At 38.6% G+C, this 16,175-nt stretch overlaps 1 protein-coding gene across 2 annotated transcripts in view; it reads left to right on the forward strand.

Annotated features, from left to right (window-relative positions):
- LOC117380542 (double-stranded RNA-specific editase 1-like) overlaps nt 1-14,015 on the forward strand; it is a 73,822-nt gene extending 59,807 nt beyond the window's left edge. The window contains exons 4-11 of one of the 2 annotated variants that reach the window (XM_033977378.2): nt 1,466-2,385; nt 4,645-4,759; nt 5,125-5,293; nt 6,119-6,273; nt 6,718-6,886; nt 7,428-7,609; nt 8,160-8,338; nt 8,979-14,015. In XM_033977378.2, the coding sequence (XP_033833269.1) occupies nt 1,466-2,385; nt 4,645-4,759; nt 5,125-5,293; nt 6,119-6,273; nt 6,718-6,886; nt 7,428-7,609; nt 8,160-8,338; nt 8,979-9,155 (2,066 nt within the window). In that variant the 3' untranslated portion in view covers nt 9,156-14,015. Of the gene's footprint in view, nt 1-1,301; nt 2,386-4,644; nt 4,760-5,124; nt 5,294-6,118; nt 6,274-6,717; nt 6,887-7,427; nt 7,610-8,159; nt 8,339-8,978 lie in introns of those variants that run through there. The other variant, XM_033977370.2, reaches the window with a different exon arrangement.
- The last annotated feature ends 2,160 nt before the right edge of the window (nt 14,016-16,175 follow it).

The raw sequence follows: 16,175 nt of genomic DNA on the forward strand, positions 1-16,175 counted from the left end.
GGGTTATGTTTAAAGCAACACTGCGGAATTTAATAATGTTTAAAATTATGAGCCCATAGTCGTTTTGTTGATATGAATTGGTTTTGAATGGTAAATACTGTAGGTAGGATCATGTTTAATAGTTGGAGATATTAATGTCTTTTCCTTCATTATTAAAGGATACAAGAAATACAGTTAAATGTAAAATTGCTGTTTGAACAATATTAACCAATTAATTTATGTGAATCTGAAATCAATTGTCCGATGCTGTTAGCTTTATAGTCTTTGTAATGCAAATTTTATACATTATAAACAACAAAATATTACAAAAATATTACCAACACTGCATTGTGAAAATCTATTCAATATGTGCAGTACATTGATAAGAATCTAACATTAAAAGTCAAGGAATGTTACTGCTGTGCTTCAAATAACATGCAGTAACACCTGTTGTCCAAAAGGGGGCTCGCTAACGTCCCGCAATGTTGCTTTTACCCTCGGATCTTTGACATTGCTGATTTTGATGAGTGGATATAATTATGATGTGGTATCTTCCTTCAGGCTTCAGTTTAGATTGAAAGAGTTTTGGGGAAAGCGTGCACCCTTGTCTGAACCCCCCCTCTGTCCCACCACTAAACCCAAACTAAACAGCCTGCATTTTAGAGTGTTTTTGTCCTGCACCGAAAGGAGTAACCTATCAGAGCTTTTGCTGGAGGATGTTATAAATGGAAATTTACATTGAGTTCCATTGGCTTTGTTAACAGGGCCCGGTGATATGTGTTCCCATAATGCATATCTAGCCAAATTTAGACAAAAGTATATACTGAGAATTTGGTTTAGCTAAGAATATATAATTGAAGACAAAGCTACAATTAATGTTGTATATTTTAAATCCTTTAGGGCATTGTGAATTTGAAAGTGCATTAGAAAAGTGAACGAGTTAACATTTTAGATTAGCATTCATGATTTTAATGTTTAAAGTCATGTTTCCATCAACTTTCTTAGTATAAAGGCTATTCAGAAACAAATGTACAGCCTATGAATAATATCCATAAAATACTTGAAAGATTTTTAAAAATGAGTTGAATAATTTAGATATTCTTTTCACTAAATTTCATGGCACATTTTTGGTCAGTTTAATGTAACTTACAATGTACAGTTACTACACAGTGCTAGTCCAGTATTTTATTATGTTGCTAAATCTCAACACACTGTAATTACCAAATTTAGCATTTATTGGCTTTTAGGGAGAGTGTGGTGCCTGCATTTAAGTAGATAAACCCAGAGTTTAGCCCAGGGACTAAAGTGACTCTAAACCAAACAGCCCACGGTCCTGTTGATGGAAACATGACTGCCCCTTCGATCAGGCTCAGAGGAACACTCATCACTCGTTCAGTTGCAAAGACAGAAAAAGGAATAACTAAATTTTACATTTACAAGATCCTGCATCGAAGGCGTTGTAAGTTACTCTTTCTGGGCACCGCAGGTTCATGCAGCACAGATGTTAAGGAAAACCGCAACTTGGACAATCTCTTCTCCAAAGAGGGGGTTGCCCCAGAGCCGGCTCTCCCCAATGGGAGCGCCGGGGGGAGGAAACGCCCCCTAGAGGAGGGCAATAACGGGCACGCACACTCCAAGTATCGGCCCAAGAAGCGTAAGAAAGTCCCGGGGCCGATTCTACCCAAAAATGCCCTGATGCAGCTGAATGAGATCAAGCCGGGACTGCAGTACAAGCTCCTGTCGCAGACCGGTCCAGTGCACGCGCCTGTGTTCGTCATGACCGTCGAGGTGAATGGACAGCTCTTCGAAGGCTCCGGACCCACCAAGAAGAAGGCCAAACTCAACGCGGCGGAGAAGGCGCTGAGGTCGTTCGTACAGTTCCCAAACGCGTCAGAAGCCCACATGGCGATGGGCAGAACCATGTCCGTGCACACAGACTTCACGTCGGACCAGGCCGACTTCCCTGACATGCTGTTCAACGCTTTTGAGACCTCCGCTCCCACTGACGACCCCTTCTATCTGGCCTCCAACAGCAACGGCTCCTTCAGCTCAGACTACCCCGCTCTCCCCTCTCCGCTGCCCAGTCTGGTCCAAGCTCCTCTGCCCCCCGCCCCCACCACCTTCATGTCCCCAAACAGCGGCAAGAACCCGGTTATGATCCTCAATGAGCTGCGCCCCGGTCTCAAGTACGACTTCGTGTCAGAGAGCGGGGAGAGTCACGCCAAGAACTTCGTGATGTCGGTGACGGTGGATTCTCAGCACTTTCAGGGGTCGGGGAGGAATAAGAAGTTGGCAAAAGCGCGGGCGGCCCAGGCTGCTCTGTCGGCTCTGTTCAACATGCAACTGGACCAGGCTCCCTCCAGACAACCGATCCCACGAGAGGGACTACAACTGCATCTGCCACAGGTGAGTCACTAAGATCACCGTTTATTTACCTGCAGTACATGGGAAATGAGGAGATGAAATTAGAAAGTTTTATCTGTTTTGCAGTAGACAAATACGATTCTAACGCTATTCAGAAAAGGTCAAATTTTCGGTATCGATACTAGAATACTACATCTGGTATATGTAGCTTATTCAGGAGTGTACATCACAAAATCTACTATCTAAACTCCTCATCTATAGTTTTTAATGGCAAGAAACACATTTAATACTGTACATTTCAGGCAAAGCAATAAAAAGCGGTTTCCGACCCACTACCAGAAAAGTTAGAGAAGTAAGAGAAGTCTAACTTTCCATGATCTTGCATATTTACATTTAATCTATATGATTAATTGAGCTCTATTCTTCCAACTCTACTCAATTTGAAGAAACAACAAACACATACTTTAGTTTTAAACGGGGGAAATCACATCGTCTCTTTATCCAACTTTCTAGACGTCCTTAAACTTTCATATCTTATACTTAACTGTATTATTTGAATCCATTAAACTCCACACTTTAGAACCTTTTCTTATTTTAAAAGCCCTAAAGCTCTTTCATATAAACTTGAATACCGCAGCAAACTCAGTTATTTCTTAAAAGTTGACAGGATGCAGTATATTATAACAAATGCAGCAGCAGGTTCTTTCCATTCATTTATATTGTTTAGCAGCGCCTCAGTGAAAAATGCCTTTGGTTTAAATCCATTGGACACTGCTGTAGGTACATTACACTCAACACAATGCCTATTATTCTAATGTCACAGAGGATCTATCACAAGCAGCCAATGCTACACAAAAATCCTCTATAGTAGGAAGTAAAAACAAGCCTGGTAAATTAGCTTTGTTGCATGAAAAGTAATTTAAAGATGCATTGTGTAGCTTTTCTGGTAGCGGGCCAGCCACTTGCTTGTCTCTATGGAGATATGGAAATATGTTATGTTAAAGGGGTCAATTTTTCTGGTGAAGGGCTATGTACTTGTCTCCATGGAGATGTAATGGAGTGTAACTGGAGATTTGCTCAATGTGGCATTAAACTATCCATAGAAACAAGCACATGGCAACAAGGTCAAGCTACAAGTCAAATCTGTGGATAGGCGAGCCCGCTTACAGAAACAATGCATGTTTTTCACTGTATTTTTGAGCAATTAAATAAAATAAATCAAAGACAGATGTGTTTAATGCCATACTGTGGTACATTCCAGGCAAAGCAGTTGTATCTCCATGGAGACAACGTTACATATTACACGTTTAACCATATTTATATACTTGTCAAATATAAAATGATCTTCTTTATTTACATTTTAGTCTTATCAGAGCTGTCTGCAGTCACTGGTCACAAATTTGCCTTATGTACCTTCCCAAAATGGCGGCTTCTTTTTGAGAGACAATTTGTTTTTATATTTTTTTCATCATAATTTTTGACACAGAACAAAGCTATTGACATGCTAAGCTAATCGGACCCCATAATCCTCCGCAACAATGACATAATCTAAATGAGCATCAGCCTCTCCAAACACCAGCGTCTTAAAGGGACGGGCGTCACTGTCTTAAAGGGAAGGTGCCGGGTCTTAAGCAGGTCTAAGGAGATCAGGAGGCTGTAATATTAATACAGATTAGAGGAATTTTATTAGCTTTTCTACTTGTTAATTGTTCTATGGGAGATTGTGTTTGATCTGTTTGTCATTGCAATTTAGTTGGAATCAAAGTAGACCAACAAAATGTAGTTTTTAACTATCAGTTTTGATGCCTTTTTATTTTATGTAGATGCGTATATCCTAATTCTTTTTAAAAGGTTATAGGCTGAACCAACTAAGGTTTTCCAAATATTACCTTTTCTTTTAAAGCAAAATGTTTTGTTTATCACTAAATACCAAGTAACACTGACACAACACAACAATTAATTGACCCATCTTGACTTGTCTATCAAAATAATAGCAGTCATATTTTTATAACCGTAATTGTTATTTGCTATACTGACTGTAAAACACATATGAAAAGACTTTTTAATAACAAGATGGTGACATTATTAAATCAAAATGTAAAAAATAAAGAATTTCTCCATTTCTCAGTAATACTACACTTTATCCGTAAATATATTCTCTTTAGAAGTCTTCAGTCTCCATATTTCAACTTTTATTTGGTTGCTCATGTATTCACAAACAATCATTAGCTCCAGTACACACGTTAAATGGACTCTGAAATGTCTAACTGTGTTGTGTTTATACTTGTTTTGTCCTTGTAGGTTTTGGCAGATGCAGTGTCCCGTTTGGTGGTGGATAAATTCAGTGAACTCACAGACAACTTCACATCTCCACATGCGCGCAGGAAAGTACTGGCTGGAGTCGTCATGACAACAGGTACTATAATATAAGAAAGTACATAACTGCTCTATTGTTAAAATTAATTTTGTCTAATACTAACTCTATAAACATTTTACCTCTTTGCAAAGATTTAGGATGTTCAAGCATGACATCTTTAGTCTCTAGTATATATTTTTTACTTTTACTAACTATATATTTTGGAAGTTATCTTTTTAGTGTACTTGACTATGAAAAGATACTCCTTAATATAAACAACTAGGGTGTGTTAGTGTCAGTGTTGTTAGCTCCTCCCTTTATACACATATGAAGCAGTGACTTACAAGTCTTTGATGAGTCTTCACTCTTACACACCTTTTGACAGAATTACATTTTCTTTTGCTTCTCTCCCTGTCTTCCTGTAGGTACGGATGTGAAGGAGGCCCAGGTGATCTGCGTTTCCACGGGGACCAAGTGCATAAACGGGGAGTACATGTCGGACCGGGGCCTGGCTCTGAACGACTGTCACGCTGAGATCGTGGCCCGAAGGTCTCTCATCAGATACTTGTACTCACAGCTAGAGCACTTCCTCAGGTGAGTGTGCAGAGTGCACATTACACCAAAAGTGGAAATATCATGTTATATTTCAGAGTTTTTTGGCTTTTAATTGCCATGGCATTTTTGTAACTTTTTAGGACAATACTAAAGAAAAAATACAAGAATTGTGGCTCTATTATAAAATCTGCATAGGGTATTGCTAGCATAAACCTGGGTGACAGGGCACTTCACAAAGGTCAGATTTTGTGGTGATTTTTGCCAATTTTTAGATCATAAACATTTTATCAGTTTAAAATCTTTCTCTTGCCTTAAAAACAGCTTTTCAATCTGTAGCTTCAGCTCATTTTGATCATTTTGATTGGGAGAAAAGCAGTACTTTGCGTGGTCGGTGGGCTGCAGTGTCACCATACGCACTTACGCGCTAAAGTCTAAACTAGCGACACTCACCACTGAGCTCGGACTCTCGGCGGCCATGTTTGAACTCCGGAGGTTAGCTAACCTTATTTCAGTGATAAGATTTACATTAGAGCTCCATCTACTGACAAGAAAAGACATGAACTGGGGAAATAGACATTTAGCAACAGGGCTGTCATGCTCATGTATACACATTAAACACAGAAGAAGTCTGATTTATCAGCTTAAAAGTCCATACAACAGTCTTATGTTGATCATGTCAGTGCTCAGACTGCACTGTATTGACGAAGATGAGCATTGTTTTAAATTCCTTCAAACTGCTTCACTCTCCAGTGTGCGAGCTGTTTTGTATAGAGCTTTTCATATTGTCACTCACCAAACTACGAGGGTATAACAAGTGTATTACTTAAAACTGATCTTTGTTGTCATTGGTCGTTGTTGTTGCAGTAACTCAGATGAGGATCACCAGAAGTCCATTTTCTCACGGTGTGAGAACAGACCTGGGTTTGTGCTCAAAGAGAACGTCCAGTTTCACCTGTACATCAGCACCTCGCCCTGTGGAGACGCCCGCATCTTCTCCCCCCATGAGGCCGGGGTTGAAGGTCAGAACCTCACTGTTTGATACACTACACTGTAAAAAGAGGCTCTAATATGACCGTGAATCAAATTATCTAGGTCTATCATTGTATAATACATAAAGAAACATAAAATTATTTTTTCATCTCATCAGAGAATCCATGGGTTTCAGAATGAGAAAAAATTAGAACTGTTGCCATAGTAATTAACAGTTTAAAACAAACTATTACATTTTTTGAATAGGAAAACATAAAAAAGAAAAAGAAGGAAGCTGAAATCCATGAATAAACATAAGAGAGGATGAATCACACCATCTGATCATCTATAGATAAACTAATTAAAACTATTGAATTAATATTTGTTTTTGTTTGTATTTTTTACCTTGCTCAATATTATTATTTACACTGTGTAATGTCATACTGTGTAAACTGTGTAGACAGTAAACTGACTATCCTCTGGTGCTGTTTCAGACCAGGGCGACAGACACCCAAACAGGAAGGCTCGGGGTCAGCTCAGGACAAAGATCGAGTCTGGAGAGGGGACCATCCCAGTGCGCTCCAGTAACACCATCCAGACCTGGGATGGGGTCCTACAGGGGGAGAGGCTGCTCACGATGTCCTGCAGTGACAAGATCGCCAGGTACAGTGACAGAGATGTGGGATATGTACAAATACCCAGAGTTATGAATGTAACTATGGTTTTATGAATCCCTCCTGACCACCAGAGGGCAGTGCTTAAAGCACTGAATGACTCCCTTCATGCGTGTTTAGTCTGAGTTTCAATCATAGGCTTTGTAGCCTAACGTCATTCAAGGCTGTGTTCTTTCTTTCTTCTTGTGCTCAGTTTGTGTGACTGGAGTCATTCAGTGCTTTCAGCAGTGCCCTCTGGCGGTCTGGAGAGATGAAACTGCTGGAATTTAATCACACAAAATAAGACAAATGTGGTTATTACCCAACAGAGTTGTTTTTTGCCTTGATCATTTAATGGGCATAAAATGTCATTCACACTTAAGAATCCAAACACATTTGAACTGTGGTGTAGAGATATAATTTCCTGTTTTCTTTTGGCAAAACAAGAATGCAAAATAATGGCTCATATTATGTGTTGTTTCCACACCAGTTTGTCAACTCTCTGTGTTTCCTTCTCTCTCTTCTCTTACTCCTCCCTCTCTTTGTCTCAGGTGGAACGTGGTTGGTTTCCAGGGCTCTCTGATGAGTTACTTCACAGAACCGATCTACTTCTCCAGTATCATCCTGGGCAGTTTGTACCACGCAGACCACCTGTCCAGAGCCATGTACCAGCGCATCACCGAAATCGAAGACCTGCCCCAGTGCTTCAGCCTCAACCGGCCCCTCCTCAGTGGTCAGAAAACTATAGAACACACACAGAGCTGATATGCTAATCACATGAGAATCAGATCATACTTTTGCATTCCAAAGAAATGTCCTGATTGTGGCTCAAATATAGTATCACATCATGTCAGAAATATATTCAGAGCCTTTTTCGATTTATTGCAAACTGTTTTTCTTGTTGGACCTGGCAACCCAAAGTGCAAATGTCGTTCTGTTTTTTGATTGGATAATAAGCTGTAAGCTGTGTAATTGTTGAAAAAAGGTAATATTTTTTCAGGTAATAAAGTAAAGTTTATCTTGCTTCAGTACAGATATATTGTAAAAAGCCACTGTGTACTGTCTGCACTGTTTTGTCCATCATGGACCAGGAAGTAATGCTGGTGTGCTGTTAGCATGTTAGTTGTTGTTAGCATTACTATGAGAGAAAAGGAACATACAAGATCAAACCACTGCAAACTGAACAAGTAAACTGTAAAAATCAGGTAGAGCATCTTTAACTGCCTGAGCTCATTTTTAAACTCTTCCATAATACAAAATATCTGTGTTCTTCTCTGACGTAGGCATCAGTAACGCAGAGGCGCGTCAGCCCGGCAAAGCCCCAAACTTCAGTGTGAACTGGGCCGTGGGAGACCAGGCCCTGGAGGTGATCAACGCCACCACAGGGAAGGACGACCTGGGACGACCCTCACGCCTGTGCAAGCACGCCCTCTACAGCCGGTGGATGCGTCTGCACGGGAAGGTACAGCGCACTACACACACTACACATCAGTTGATTCTGATAATTCTTCTTTTCAACTAAATATTTGTATTGAATTTTTAAAACAATATCTGTTTCATCCTCTCAGTTACATATAAAATGAAATACACCTCAGTCAAGCTCATGTCTATAAACATTTTTTCAACTTCATCTTACATTTAATTGTATCAAAACAAGTGACTCTGTTTGAGCTAACTTTTCCACAAGCACTCCCTCAGATAATAACTCTAATAAATCTTATGGCACTTCTCCAGACCATCGGTCACTTTACAGTCTTTATTCACTCTCTGCACTCAGTGGTGATAAGCTGCTTCTCTAGTCACAGCTGCCCTGAGATAGAAAAAGTGGCTGCCAATCTGCGCCTACAGCCTCTGACCTCACCACAGAACTGCTGCCATCTCTGTGATCTAAATGAGTGACCTCTCAGCGGCCGTTAAGAGAGACTTATACTTATAACAAACCAGATGAGGCTTGTTCACAGTAATAAGCTGAACTGAATGGTTTGTAGATGATGTTTACATTTTAAATCAAACTTTGTTATTGAAGAAAATCTGGATTGCTTTTACTCAAATATTCTTTCTAATAATAATAAAATAAATAATCCTTTCCCTTCCTCTTCCAGCTCTCGTCGACTCTGCGTATCCGAACAGTACGCCCCTCCAGTTACCACGAGGCCAAGCAGGCAGCGGCCGAGTACCATTCAGCCAAACAGACTCTGTTCAGGGCGTTTCAGAAGGCGGGGCTCGGCGCCTGGGTCAAAAAGCCCATAGAGCAAGACCAGTTCGCCCTAACCACCTGAGTGCGCCCCCTACTGGTCAGCCTCTGCAGCGACTGTTGTCTGTCGGGAGCTAGTTAAGAATCAAGAGTCTTTCGGATTTATCGTGGAAAAATCTGAAGAATTTGTGATGTCAAAAACACAGAAAAACTAATGACATTCCCCTTAATTTTCTAGCCAGCATCCCACGTTATCGAGTCTGTTATGCAACTTTATATAATACACGGACATTGTACAGAAGATTTTACGGGAATGAATCGTCAGCCGCGTAAGCTCCAAGTTTCTATCGATAGAAAAGTTTTTTTGCATGTTTAACCGATACCAAAATCATGTCCAATTTGGTATATCTGTATTGTGCTACCAGTGATGTTAAAAAATTCAGAATGTGCTATTTGCGATTTGTAAAAATTGAAATCGCAAACTATTTTTTTGTGTTAAAGTTTAAAAAGACACAGCTAAACGTCCACTGTACTATTGCACCTAATGGTTCTTGTCAAGTCTGTCCAGGAGTCGTGTGTGTTTTGGCTTAAAAAATATACTGAAGTTCAAATGTCAGGAATGGTTAAGAAACAGTAACTTACGAAAATGTCAAAATTATCATTTCAATTCAGGGTTTTGTGTCAACTGCCAATCTGCAAAGAGACACTTTGAGTTGTACAATTGTAGGCATTAGTTTATCTAGTTTTTAGAAATTTTAAAATGTCCAGGAAATGTATCTTGATTGGACAAAATTGCAATAATATTATGCTTGGTTGCACAAAAATGTAGGTTTAATAATGGTCAACCTTTTGTTTTTGTTCATTACATCTTAGTAGGGAAATATTTAGAAAAATCATGATTAAAAATTAGCACTTTTGATTCCAGTCCGATGTTAGAGAGCGAGCTAACGATTTAGTTGAAAATCTAGCTAGTTTTTGAACGTTTTAAAGGGAAAAATTATGCCCGTAAAGTAACACGATTAGTAGCATCTTGTAGTATGGCAAGTCACACAGGTAGGACGTAGTGATCAAATGCATTGTGGGAAATGCAGTTTGCTGGCAGGCTTGTAGCTTCAGTGCATGGCAGTGCATGGGATGGCTGCTCATTCACCTGCAAAGAAATATAAAAAAAAATATTTCAACTTTTCAGAATTGAGTCTTTTGTAGCTACAGAATTTAAGGATTTGAAAAGGGAATAAAAGTAACAGTTTAAAGATGCACTATGTAACATTTCTGGAAGGCGGTCTGCTTTGCTTGTCTCTATGGAGATGCTATTGCTAGAAATGTTGCACAGCATGGCATTAAACTTGTCTATCTTACACTTGTATACCTTGAAAAGCAGACATGTTTACTCTGATCTGTAAACTGGCCTGGTGGCATTCTCCGCTTGTCTCTATGGCGATAGATAAGTTTAATGACTATGGAATATTTCAGACAAAACGACCGCAGCTCCATGAACACCAGAGAAGTTCCACAGTGCAGCTTTAAAGATAGATTTATTCCAGCTGGTAGTGTACATTTCACACATCAGTGCTCTTTGTAATAGTCGCCGCAATGATTCGTTTTAGCTACAACAGGGTTCCTACGCAATTGTGTTTAGCCACTGAAGTCTGATCCTCAAAATATCAACTCAGTGCAATTGTTGTATTGAATTATAGCGATTATAGTCCTAGAATGGCCTAAAATGTGCCAATAATTCATTCATAAACACAATGACTTATTACTACGGTCGAGTACTTAACCCTTTTCTGATGCTGTTGTGCTAAGTCAAATTTATAGGCCTTGAAATGAATCAGTTCCTTAAAAAATTGAAGGTGAATGATGTAATTTTCTTGTCGCCTACTTGTCTCCATGGAGATGTTATCGTTTTGCCTTTAATGTTCCACAGTATGGCATTAAACTCACTTCACATGCTTATATTGCTGAAAGAAATATCTAAAAAAAAACTTGCATTCTTACTGTGAATGCAGCTCGCCTCTTTACAGATCTGACCTGTATCTTGACCAGGGAGATAGATATGTTAAATGCTACACTGTGAAATATTCCGGGCAAAGTAATAATATCTCCTTGGAGACAAGCAGGTGTCCACCACTAGAAAAGTTACATAAATTATTTAAGATGTGCATAGTAATTATTTGGCTCAATCAAAGTACACAGTAGTACTTACATACTTAAAGGTTATTTAAGTATTCATGGTTGCACTAAAATGAATTTATGCAGACAAAATCAAATCATCTGTCAATATTTGTCAAAAAAAACCACAGCATTTTGTAAACAACAGAATAAAACTTTGACTTTACCGTTGCATAGGAACCTTGTCTCCATGGCGACAGTGTTTACGTCTAAAAAAAACTGTCCGTCCGATGTCAAAATCAGCTCCCTTTAACTCTCCGATGTCCTCCTCTTGTAAGATAAGACCAAACTTTTCAATCACTTTGTTGCATGTGAAAAAAATAAAAATAAAAACCTTGAATCCTTAACTAACAAACGGGGGATTTAGTGTCAAAACTATTGCACTATTAAAAGATTATTAAACGTTATGCAAAGAAATGTACAAATTTGTCTCCCGCATTTGAAGTATGCAGCAGGGCCTTTTTAAACAGCATTTAAACCAGCTAATCTTTTTGTTTTTCATGTTTAAATCATGTTTTAAAAGCTCACCAAAGATAACAAAACATCTATTACACATGACCATACTGTACGATCATTGTTTTATGTCCGAAATTGTGTTCAAAATATAATTACAATGTCTAAATCGATCCATTTTTGTATGTCAAGTGAATTCAAATGTTTCTGCAAATCCTTGATACCGAATTTTTGCTTTGTCAATTGTAAACTTTTGAAAAAATAAGTTTGGGTTGGCACAAAATTGCAGTTGTTTTGTGGCCTTTAAAACGTGTTTGTAGTGAAGTAGTGACATGTTTGATAGAAATAGGGCATTCAAATATTGTACAATTAACTACACTCATTTTATTTAAAACTTCTAATAGAAAAAAGGGTATATTTTTAGCTTAAAATGTATGCTAACTTGCTTGCTAAAAAGATTGTAATATGACTTATAACTTGAGGCTAGCAACAAACTGTCAATGTATCAATGCATTTGTCGTTAGCCTGCTAATGCTAACAGTATTATTTTTAAATAATGACAAATAGCCAGCTAGAGGCTAGTTTTGGAGCATGGATGATATATGCTAGCATTTGGTTTTAGCTCTAGGCCTATGCTAAAACTGAAAGAACAAAAAAAATGCATTCTTTTGACCCGAGAAAAAAATTGGAAAACTTTATGCAAAACTTTTTCAGATTTCAGGTAACAATCTGGGACCAAGTACACAAATACGTTATTTAGTTAATACCTCAATAGGCTCTGTGTACAGCAGCATGCTAGCTAGCTCACTGGGTGTCAAAGCTAACAGTCAAAACATAAAATAAACAACCTGTTAAAATTAAAATTAAAATAAAGACCACCCAATTATTATTGTTTTGATATTTTTTTTGCTTCGAAATTGACCCCTTGACCCCTAACCCACCCGCAGCTCTCTGTCACTGCCTCATCTTTAAATATTTATTAATTTTAACGTTACTCGGCATTAACCTCAGAGAGATAGAATTGGACAGGAAGTAGTGACGCTCACATTGAAGCTGCCGGGCGCCGTTATGCACAGAGCCAATTAAAGTCAAGTTTGACTTTTATTTATTCTCAATCAAAGTCTTAAATTTCACTAAACAAGCCTATTTTGTTTTGTATCGTTCACAAAATGATCAACGACTTGCAGAAACCTCCATATTCTTCAGTCTGTTTTGCTAACCTTTGTCGTTTAACCTTTACCATAGCAAACCTCCATAATTGTACAAAGTTATATTTTTTGAAACTTTGACAATGTTTATTTCCTGTAAAAATACTTTGGTTTTTGGTTGTCCATGCGTTTCCTCGGCAGTCTGCATGCTCTGTGTTTGTCTTAATGCAAAATGGGGCCCATAGGTCACACAGGAAACAGCACTTTTACTCAGGTTAGTGCTAGATTCTCGGGTCTGGTTGCCACTGTAGCTATGAACAGACCTAAAGTATTATATTTTTGACAGTTTTATGTTTTATTTTATGTTGTACAGTGGGTGAGAACTTTGTTTTTAAAGTTACTTTTTCCTAACTTGTCAGCTTACCCAAAACATCTCCATAACTTTAACCATTTTCCTGAGCTTAACATAATCCTGTTACTAATGGTGTTGTCTAAAGTATCAAAAACGAAACCGAAACTAGATACTCATTTGAGCAGGTACTGATTCTAAAAAAGTCACATTCACAGGACAGCAATTAACCTTTCTTGAAGCTTTAGAATGATCTGGAGCTGTATCAGAACAAGTATAAGACACATATACTAGAAAGTAACGCTGATTTAACGCTGAAAATCACATTCTATCATCTAAATAAAGAGTATTTTTTATTATCATCATGGTATCTGAATCTGTATCAAGTGTATTTCTTAGTATCGAAAATCGAGTTTGAAATTTTAGTATTACGACAACACTAATTCCTAAACTTAACCATAACCTTTTTCCTAAGTTACAAATTAACCTTATTCTCTTCGTCCAATCAGAGCAGAGCGTCCCTCCGTCCCGACTCGGCCTTCTAGCACTAACCTTTGACTTAAGGGAACAGTGTTTGGGTTTAAAACGGGAGATTAGAGTAAGATTTTAGCGTCTGTCTGTTTGTTGGTTGTTGCATTTGCGGTTTTCTGACTGGTTCATGCAGAGATATATTTTGAGTTTTGGTCCCAGGTATTATAATGATTCTGACTATAGCAGACATGGGGCCTAATGCATGAGCTCTTATGTAAAGCATGTTATAAATATGTAGAAAAGTCGCGTCACTGATCTAGAAATGTTTAATAAATGCTCTAACTGTTGCCGACTCTGGGCTTTTATTTCATATTTAGTCGTTTTAAAGGTAAATTTTCTGGTGCAGGGTGTGTAATGTTCCTCTGTATGGCATTAAATGGTCATGGTCACGTTTTTATACAGCGCTTTTCCACCTTTAAGTCACCTGTTCACACACACATTCACACACACACACACATTCATACACTGGGGTGTCGTGGTGTCTTGCCCAAGGACACAACAGTATTCATCTGTGCGAGTTGGAATGAATTTGAAGCTGTTTTTTGAAACTGTAGATCTGACTTCTCTACCACTGATGTTTTTCGTTTTTTTGGGGGGTTTTTTTTATGTCAAGAGCGGGATTTGAACCGTAAACCTTTAGTCCAGAGGATGATCACTCCAACTGATCAGTTACAAGTCAGATCTGTGTATTTTACCTTTAAATTTAAAGATTTAGCCTGATAAAAGATCTTGTGTCTGTTTTTATGTTATTCCTTTGCTTTTTTGGCATGTTCCACAGTATGGCATTAAATGTACTGTATCTGTCTCCATGGAGGCAAGCAGGTGATGCCAGCAGACCAAATTACAGGTCAGATCTGTGGAGAGGTGACTCAACTCACAGCAATAAGGTATGTTTTTCAATTTTTTTTATCAATAGAAACACCTGCAATTGAATAAATGTAAGCTTGGTTTAATACAGTGGAACATTGAGATCTCCATGGAGACGAAGTGCCTGAAAAGTTACATAGTCCAGATTAAAGACATCAAGTGATGCCACCACACCAAGTTACAGGTCAGATCTGTGGAGAGGAGATCCCGCTCAGTAAGAAAGTATGTTTTTAAGATGGTTTTAACAGCAAAATCAATTAATGCCATACTGTGGAACATTCCAAGCAAAGCAAAAGCAATAAGACAAGCACTTTAAGGCACAGACGAGATGCCACGCCTTCTCTCCTCTTTTCAATAATTCAATAATTTTCCCCAGAGAGTCCATTTATGTCTAAATAAAGACTGTAATATGCTTTATATTCATTTTTTTAAATATATCTGTGCCTTTTAAACTAAACGATTTGGTCTGATATAAACCAAAATCTTGTCCCTGTGGAGATATATTTACTTTTTCGGAATGTTCCACTGTCTGGCATTAAGCAGGTGACGCCATCAAACCAAGTTACAGGTCAGATCTGTGGAGAGGTGACCCTGCTCATGGTAAGAATGCATGTTTTTTAGCAATAACATTACACCAAATTGAATATATTGATGATAATGTAGTTTAATACCATTAGCACCGTTCCAGACCAATCATCAACATCTCCACGAAGACAAGCAAGTGACAGAAACGTTCCACAGTGAACTTTTTTTTTCAGTGAACACTTAAAAAACATTTTAGGATTCCTTCTCCCTAATTTACCTCGTGCACTTACCTCGTCCGGCTCCATTTGTGGTGACAGTGACGCGATGATGACAAAATGGCTGTTGTTGAGTAAAGCCCATCTCCTCCGCTCTCTCCTCCATCTACAACATCAACAATAACACAATATTTGAACTTAATGCCTCCATCTGGGTCCCATTGGCCTGAACTGTATCGCCCCTCCACACCTGTCTGTAATCTGCGGCCGCAAAGGATTACCACGGCGACTCGGAGACCACAAAGAGAAAATGCTATTAGATGTAACTACCGGCGACGCCATTTTTTGCCAACACGAGCTAAAACGTGCAGATTTAAGAGAAGGATTTCAGTTTTCAAAGGGGAAACTTACAGGTTATAGGCAAAAATACGACCAAGAAGATATTTTAATAAGGCTAGAGAAAGATTTGTGAGTAAGCAACATTTAAAATCAGTTTAAAACGCCGATATTACGCTGTTTTTTGATCTATGTTTTAATGTTTCCTCATCACAAACACACTTGGAGTTGTGTTTTGTTTCATTCACACATGTTTAACCCACAAACCCTGCAGATTTAGGCTCAGGAGTTCTTCTCTCAGACAGAAAACGCTCTGTTCCACCTTGTGATGTCATCATGTGGTAATACAAAAACAGGAAGTGCCCCACTGTGTTTCTAAACTCCACACACCTTCACCAGGATCATTTGGATCATTTCAGACCTGGGATTGCCAATTTCTACTGAACAAAAGGTAAAAGGCAGCTGCTAACTTGAAAACTACCACTTCATGACATCACAAGGTGGAATAG

The sequence above is a fragment of the Periophthalmus magnuspinnatus genome, chromosome 2, assembly GCF_009829125.3.
Source record: "Periophthalmus magnuspinnatus isolate fPerMag1 chromosome 2, fPerMag1.2.pri, whole genome shotgun sequence".
NCBI lineage: Eukaryota > Metazoa > Chordata > Actinopteri > Gobiiformes > Gobiidae > Periophthalmus > Periophthalmus magnuspinnatus.